Here is an 8,405-nt window from a genome sequence, read left to right as displayed (position 1 = left end):
AAGACGTTATTACTGCTGCTGCAGGAGTGGTTATTAATCAATTAGCATGTTGAAAACTCATGCATGTATCTATTTTGGCACAGGCCTAAACAATGCCCTAATAAACACGTGCCAATCAACATGTGGCTTTTAGAAATGAACATAAAAGGATGGCTGAAGGTAAACATTTAGAATTTAATTAGCTACAAATTCAGAATAGAATTTGAATCAATGTTTGTTTAGATAAGAAAATCTAACAAATCTTTTGGACTTGTTAACTTGTGGTAATATTTTAAACGACACAGTAAACAAGAGAGATGATCCGAATTTAGTAAGTAGTTATTTGAGCAACTCTGAGTATTGCATATTACCATTTATTTAGCTCAACTTTCTATCAAGTGTCACACCAAACATCTGTTTCCAAATTGATTAATTACATGATGCCCCAAGCTATTTTTATTTTCTGGGAAAACCCTTAAGATTATGGTTGGAATTGTTCCAAGAGCCTGAGATTTCCTGTAAAATTTTGTTACCTCACAGTGTGTTCCTATGCACGAATTGTTTAAAGGAGAACTCTCACCAAAATCGACTATCTCTCAGATGAAAGCTGTCACTTTATGACACAACTCTTTGCAACCGTTTACTGCAGAAGTTTACCGTAACAAAGAAGTAAAGCATTGAAATTACTTGCGTAGGCGTGTTTAGTACCCGTATGTGGCATATGCGTACCTCTAATTGTTGGTTAGCAAGGAAGACCAATATCTGTGCACATTTCAAGGTAAGGATTGCGAGACATATGGTGTCAAGTTGTGATTTATTGACTAAAGCAAACTGGGACTCCAAAGTTATCACACAAGTATCGACTGTGGCAATACAACCTCAGAAGGAGGCCCTTCTTAGATTAGTTCATAAATCATGTCTCGCTGAATTTTGGGTGCATTAGGAGCATTTGGTATGGTTAATTAAACCTAAAATAGTTGCTTCGAGTGAGTAAGACTTTGTGTACATACGGGGAATCGTCTGAACAACTCGTTGCCGATTCTCTGCTTCTGTGGCTGTCTGGACCGTAGGTTTCCTGCAGGAAGATACCAGGCCTTGTATCTTTCTTTCAGCAAGTTTTAGTATTTGGTGAGAGTTCTCCTTTAATTGTGCTGTTCTGATGGAATTATTAAAAGTTAGTTATAATGGAAGTCTTGTTGTGTCAGTTTAGTTAGTTTGGTTGGTTTGGTTTGGTGAAAGTATTGTCTGCTATTTGCATGTTCATGTGTACTTTTCAGAATAACAAATTTGTGGCTAGTGAAATCTGTCATGCTGAACACATTACTGGAGTATGTGCACTGTCTATTCCCTGTAAGTGTGAACTCGGAAGTGAGTAATGAAGTATAGGTCACACCAGGTGTGCTCATTAGAGCACTAGGAGCTGGTCCAGTTGGACCATGTTACACCAATTATCATAAATGATTCCAGTTGCTGATCTGTTGGTCTTACAAGATAATTGGATAATAACCATTGCTCCACCCGTTTGTCTTTGATATGCAAACGTATTATCTATTCGTTTTGTTTATAGGAAGGGCTTAGATAATTTGATAAACAGAAATGCCACACCAAACGGTTTCTAACGATACTGAGATCATTGCGGAAGTCCCAAAAACAGCGGATATTGATGATTTTGTAATGAATTTGACAATGGTATTGTTATCTTACTATTGATCTTACCAGGTATCTGTAGTGTTGCTCTTCTGGTTTTCTATTTGTCTGTTGCTCTTAAGGGTACTACAAGATAGTGATTAATATTTTTGTGTTTTTATTCTAGCTTTACCGTCTAGAAAATTATGATAGCAGTCTGGGCTTTTACAAAGATTTGATTCGGCATTCACAGGTAAATTTTTTTACTTCACTTTAGATTTTATTCCTGCCATAACATCACACTTGTTGGCTATATTGGTCAGTGAAGTGGTTGCCTCTGTTTATGTTTGTATGTTTGTTTGCCTTCTTGTTATGACAGAAGCATTTGACTTCTTCTTAGTTTATTTATCTGCCAGAGTGAAGTGTTTTTCAGTATCAGTTTATAGTCGCATTGTTTTTCAATTGCATGTTGGTGCTTTGGTTTGCTGATTGTGTTTGAGTTGTTGTAGGATGAATATGGGGATGAACGTAGAGCAAATATGTCAGCTGCATTAGTTGGGCAACTTAGTGTATCTCCCGATCACTGGGAGGAGAATGTTGCTTCTCAGCTGTCTACGGACACTTATGAGTTATGCTATAATCGTGCTTGCATGCTGTTATACCAACAACATCATACAGCAGCAGAGGAGATGCTACAAAAGGCAGAGGGTGAGAGGATAATGTGGCTGTTTACATTAGACAGTAGTGTGGATGTTTGCTAACATGCAGTGTGGCTCCTTTTGCATGAGTACCAGCACGATTGTCTAACCTCTAGTTTACTGATGCAGATCTCTGTCGCAAAAGTTTACAAGATGATCCCGATGTTGTTGAAGAAGACATCGAAGAAGAGCTTGCTGTGATAAGGTACAGACTACTGAAATTTGTTGCCTTTTTGTTTTTGAAATTTGTTTATGTATACATATTTATTTTCAGAGTTCAGAGAGGATATGCACTCCAACTTCAGGGAAAGTTGGATGCTGCGACAAAGTTGTATGCCCATGTTCTCAAATCTAAGTGAGTCAATATGTTATGCAATGATGCTATGCAAAGTTTGCCATATCTCTCATTTTTGTGTGGTTTGTCAGGCCTGATGACATTTCTGTGGCAGCCGTAGCATCAAATAATTCAATATCAATTAATAAGGTTTGGAAATATTGTTTTCTAGTTTGTCATTTTTGCCTATTGCTGTTTTGCATTGTGTAATGTTTATTTGCCAAAGATGTCAAGTTTAGTAACCTTTTGTGGTGCTTAGGATCACGACATATTTGATTCAACCAAGAAAGTAAAAGCTCTGTCTTCCGATAATCTACAGCCTAAGCTCACACATTTGCAGAAGAGATGTATGCTGCTAAATCGTTGCCTCCTGCTGTTGTACACAAATCAGGTGCAGTAATTATTGTGGATTAGCAACATCACTGGGCATGCTATAATGTATTATATCAGATTTGTTTTGAGTTTGGATCTTGTTATATGTTAGTGATAGGTAATTTGTTCCAATTAGTTAAGCTGCAGCAACTGAGCTTGTATATTTGTTTACATGAAGACATGATATTGAAGACTGAGAGTCTGCATATTTTTGAATGTTGTGAATAGCTCAGTTTGTGTCATCATGCTGACAGTTTTGTGACTACAGTTTTCTTTCTTTGCAAGAAGTACAGGCATAAAAGGAAAAAGGACAGCTAGTGAATGAGCAGCATTTGTTGTAGTATGTCATAAAGAATGCAAACGATACCATGGCTGTATTTTAAGTCAACCTTTTAGATAAGACAATGCGTTGGTACTAATTATTACTGAGTTGCCTAATTAAAAATTTAGTAATCACATTTGTCTTAATTTGTTGTTACATCTTGTGGTAACTGTGTTGACTATAATGTATTGTGATTATCTCAAGGTCGATCAATTGAATCGCCTTATATGGAAGCTTGACCAGTCTACTGAATTGCCAGTGTTGCTGCGTGCATCTCAGGCCTATAGAGACAGGCGAATACGAGATGCCATGCAAATATTGGAGGTTTGTATTATTGATGTCTTTCATCTATAGTTCAGTTAGTTGTTAATTACTAGTTATCATATAGGCACGTCGAGGATATTGTTGTTATTACCCCGAGGGAGTGGCAACTAAAAGCGAGATTAGCTGCCACTCACCCGAGGCAGAATAACAACGATATCTGAAATTGCCCATACCATAAGTGATTTGTATACTGCAAGGCCATTGGTTGGTTTGAATCACTGTTCGTTTTTTAGCTGTGAGTACGTAGATCTTACTTCTTACCGGTTTGCAGTAACGTTCTGTAACTAATTTGACGAGTGGCACCAGAAGCTTGTCTTGGTTATCAAGCAAGGAAAGATCTGGCACTAAGGCTTGAAGCCACTCAAGCAGATAGTTAGCCTCGTCCCCAGACTCACGTGACCTTGGCAGTGTCCGGTTCCCGTATGACACTTTCAGCCTCCCGAGAGTTTGGACTCACCACGCCTACTTTCACACACTTACTTTGCTAAGTGTCACTCTACATCATGGCCTTGACATCCTACGTTACTAAAACTACTAATTCACAAACTCAATTAGCTCATATCTATCTAAGGTGTGACCCGGCAGATTGTGTATCACGGCCAAGCATCCAATCAGCACATGGTGACTCTCCACGGTGAGTGATTCACCAAGTTCACACTCTCCAACTCTCAAGACGACTTCAGCATGTGGAAATGTGAGTGTATTCTGACGTTATACTCCTACTCGAGTAGACTGCCGGGCCTGCCAAGTCTAGTTACAGTGATCCGGACTTTGAGTGTAGTTCACTCATTGTTTCGTCGCACATCCGCTATCTGTATGGCCCTTGCTAGTGTGCAGACTCTATTGTTAAAGGTCAGTAGGGCCGGCAATGGCACGAGAGACACATTTTTGATTGACGTGGAATTGCAGTCCTCTCTTCGTGTTTTCAATTATGATGAGTTTTGGGAGGGTAAACTTGAAGTCTTTAGGTCCATACTATAGGCATCTTCGTCCGCACAAACAACGATTGAACTACATGCGAAGTCCGTATCGCTGTAAATCATTTGTCTTGAGATTTGGAGAGCGTGAACTTGGTGAATCACTCCCCGTGGAAAGTCACCATGCACTGTTTGGAGGCTTGGGTGTGATATACAATCTGCTGGATCACACATTAGATAGCTATAAGCTAATTGAGTTTGTGACACAGATAGTATTTAGTCACCTGGGGTGCCAAGGCTATGATGTAGTTGCCGCAGTGAGTCCAGACTCACTGGAGGCTGAAAGTGTCATACGAGAACCAAACACTTAACAGGCTCACGTGAGTTGGGATGAGGCTACTGATAGTGATGTCACGACTGTGACTGAACAGTGGCAGTGCTGTGAAAACAAAGCATCTGATCACAATTAACTAGAATATAAATACAGCCAGGCCTCAAGTTAGCCTACTCAAATTTTAGTTACAGTACTGTATTTCCCAGATGTAGACGGGACTTGGCCGACAACGCGAGATAATACTGACTCTGTATTCTTGCTTACCTGTCTCTGTGCATGCATGCGTGTATGTATCATGATGATACTTAAACATGAGTATGTATGTACAAATGAATGTATGTACGACGTGTGTATGTACTATACTTACATAGCCTCATACCAGTCTCGCGCAGGTGTGATCACGTGGGCGTGTCATTTTCGTTTGGTACCAGGATTGATACCTACTGTGTAGTGCTGTTGGTCATAACAACAGTAGGAGCATTGCGGGATTGGCAGGTCCACGACGCATGCAGTTCTCTTTCTTTACAGTCAGGCATGCATACTGGAGCCGATCTCAAGTGAAGTAGGCTTCGTGTTGTAGCTATTGCGTGTAACATACGTTCAAGTGCTCTGGCAAGGAAATCAAGTTCGATCGCCAGTAAGCCCTTCTTAGAGATGTTCGTCGATTGAGTATCACAAGTAGAAAGTCTATCTAGTCAGGCGTTGATTGACGTGGACCACTGTTGTTGCTTTCATGAAGCTATGACTAGTCTAGAGTAGATTCTAGGTGTACACTTCCTGGACAGGAGGTGTGCTTTCCTGGTTACTAGAAGAGGATCCTGGACAAGAATCAGAGGCAGCTCATTTGGGACTGCAATCAACACTTGTGCGTACACGTCTGGAACGAGGCTATCATCTTGTGTTATTTGCAAGAGCCTAGATTTGTGACTATTGTTGCCTTTAGTATTGTGTTTCAGTAGTATGGAATTCTCAAACATTCCTTATTAAGACTTTAGACTTCTATCTACCGTTTCTGAGCATGGCGCACTCCTACTGGAGTGTGGTACAGTGCCTCGCTGTCATGCTGTAGCGAGAACCTTGTATAGTCCAGGTAGTTGTTAAATGTAAGATGGCCACCCTATTGGATGCTTGTAAATTGAAAATGTGATTGTCATATTGGGGAAACTGGTTACCAAATGTATGTGTACAAAGTTGGATGGCCTGGCTGAGACTGCCTAAGTGTACTGATGTTTTGTACCAAGTTGTTTGCAACAAATGGTTGACGGGTGTCGAGGTGTGTATGAATTGGTGCATGTGTTACAATTTGGAGCAACTTTTGAAACATTAATCGTAGATGAAATGTGACTGATTGAGAAAGTTATGTTATTGTCTGTTGATAGGAGTATGTGAGGCAACATCCAGACAGTGCTATGAAGGCTCAACTGACTTTGGCTCAAATACAGCTGGCGCAAGGTTAGTGTGCAGTCAGTTGTATTCTTGTGGTGCATGTTTGTTTGTTTTTGTTAATATTCAATCATACATGAACGTACTTGCTTTCAAAGTCAACACTGAAGAAGCTGTTTGTGTAATGTGAGTGTAGCAGACATATAGGTTGAGCAGTCAGCAGTCAGTGTGTTCTTTCTTAGAGAAAGTTGCCGAGGTGTTGGATGGTACTAATCATATCTAATACTGTTGTCTTGGCTGTTGTTGTGGTGCTAGCCTAGCAGTGTTTTTTCATGCATGCTTGCTGTTAAGAATGTTTAGGCTTGGAGCCTTGAGCTGTTTTTAATTTATAATTGAAAATGGGGATAACATAGTTTTATTGTATTTGTTGTTTATGCTAGGTCTTGTGGAGGAAGCTTGCTTTGTACTGCGATCGCTCACTTCATTGCAGCATTCTCTTGGAATGGTAAGTTTTGGAAATTATTTTGGAAAAGATTATAGATTATGTTATCTACCTGCGGACACCCTGTTGACGTACATGTCTGACAAACTGTCGAATTTCTTAGGTGTCGACTCTAGTTGCCTTATATCAGGTTGTCAACCGAATTGACAAGGCAAAAGAAGTTATCAAGGAAGCTGTCAACTTTTGGAGGGAACGAAAAGTAGGCATAGTTTATACCTTGTTTTACATTTCCAAATTCTGTGCATAGAAGTTGTGAAAATCAGCTTTAGGCTTTGGATCTTTAGACTGAAGAGAAGTCGTCTAGTTATTTTCTAGAGCTCCTGCAACGATATTCACTTTTTCTGTTGCGATACAGTGGTGCTAAAGAAGCAGCTGTTGTGCTTGAAGAATTACGAAAGTAGTACATATGCCAACAGATATCTGTTATGTCCTGAATTATTTAATTAATCAATTTTAAATTACAGAGAAAAACCAAATGACCTTCATGTAGTGGCTCAACTTATTTCAGCTTATTCACAATTTGATGCTAAACAGGCTGAAAAGTATCCTCCATCCTCAACATATTGAATGAAATTTTAATGATTAGGTGTTATTTTGCTTGTGTTGTTGAATAGATTAAGTTCGTCATTGCCTGCTCTAGATGCTGAAAAATCTTTAGTGGATGTGGACTCTTTAGAGGACTCACCAGCAGGGTTTAGACAAACACGTCGTGCTGCTGTAGCTGCAGCAAGCAAAGCGCAACCAGACAAGAGGTTAGGATTAAATAGAAATCGCTATCTAGGTAACTGGTTACAGTTGTTTGTGCAGTGGCTTACCTGTTCCTAAATTGAAGGAGAAAAAGAAGAGGAAGAAGAAGAAGGGTCTGTTTAATCTACTAAACTAGCAATGATTTCCTTCAATGGTTTCATCTTGTTTGTAGGCAAATTGCCCAAGAACTATAACCCGGATGTAGATCCAGATCCAGAGCGATGGTTGCCCGTCAGAGAACGGTCTTATGCGAGAAAGAAGCACAAGAAAACAACGGGTACAGTAGGTGCGTTAGAATTCTGGCTTATAAAACAAAATTTCAGGTATTGAAATGTGTGTATTGGGTAGGAAAGGGAACACAAGGAGCAGCACCTGAAAGGTTGGTTCTTGATTTGCATCTGTGGATTAGTTTCATTTCCCTTGTCTTACTCGGTGTAGCCCTCGGACATCAGCCGATTCGACTGCAAAATCTGAAGCCTCCCCTCGAGCTCCAGCTGCCTCTGCATCTGGTACAGCAACAGCAGCCGCCGTCTCTTCTCGAACACCGCAGCAACATCAGGCACAGCAACCCGCTGGAAAGGCTGCACAACAAGCGAAAAAGAAGCAGGCAAAGAAGAAGAAAGGAAAGGGATGGTGACGAGCACTCTCGTGTTTGTACAGGTGTTACGTTTTGTGAGACAGTAGGCGAAAACTGTATCTCAATATGTTGAGTTTTTCTTGAAGTTTTAAACAAGCAAAAGGTTAACTAGCTACTGAAACAGGTTTTGTCTGATACATCTACTTGCTGTCAATTGTTAACTAAGTAAGTGGGGTCCTCCAATCTTTGGTATCCGAGCATAGGGTGGGTCTGTCTATAGAAAATGTTTA

At 40.1% G+C, this 8,405-nt stretch overlaps 1 protein-coding gene across 1 annotated transcript in view; it reads left to right on the top strand.

Moving 5' to 3' along the window:
- Window positions 1-8,316, top strand: part of LOC134193541 (signal recognition particle subunit SRP72-like) — a 10,220-nt gene extending 1,904 nt beyond the window's left edge. The window contains exons 4-20 of the mRNA XM_062662368.1: window positions 1,793-1,858; window positions 2,115-2,313; window positions 2,433-2,508; window positions 2,578-2,658; window positions 2,730-2,787; window positions 2,897-3,028; window positions 3,536-3,655; window positions 6,286-6,358; window positions 6,730-6,794; window positions 6,895-6,990; window positions 7,076-7,188; window positions 7,256-7,333; window positions 7,406-7,543; window positions 7,599-7,651; window positions 7,711-7,824; window positions 7,887-7,917; window positions 7,977-8,316. Coding sequence (XP_062518352.1) covers window positions 1,793-1,858; window positions 2,115-2,313; window positions 2,433-2,508; window positions 2,578-2,658; window positions 2,730-2,787; window positions 2,897-3,028; window positions 3,536-3,655; window positions 6,286-6,358; window positions 6,730-6,794; window positions 6,895-6,990; window positions 7,076-7,188; window positions 7,256-7,333; window positions 7,406-7,543; window positions 7,599-7,651; window positions 7,711-7,824; window positions 7,887-7,917; window positions 7,977-8,175 — 1,692 coding nt within the window. The 3' untranslated portion in view covers window positions 8,176-8,316. The remainder of the gene's footprint in view (window positions 1-1,792; window positions 1,859-2,114; window positions 2,314-2,432; window positions 2,509-2,577; window positions 2,659-2,729; window positions 2,788-2,896; window positions 3,029-3,535; window positions 3,656-6,285; window positions 6,359-6,729; window positions 6,795-6,894; window positions 6,991-7,075; window positions 7,189-7,255; window positions 7,334-7,405; window positions 7,544-7,598; window positions 7,652-7,710; window positions 7,825-7,886; window positions 7,918-7,976) is intronic.
- The last annotated feature ends 89 nt before the right edge of the window (window positions 8,317-8,405 follow it).

The sequence above is a fragment of the Corticium candelabrum genome, chromosome 17, assembly GCF_963422355.1.
Source record: "Corticium candelabrum chromosome 17, ooCorCand1.1, whole genome shotgun sequence".
NCBI classification, from domain to species: Eukaryota; Metazoa; Porifera; class Homoscleromorpha; order Homosclerophorida; family Plakinidae; genus Corticium; species Corticium candelabrum.
This window is presented reverse-complemented; position numbering and strand designations above follow the sequence as displayed.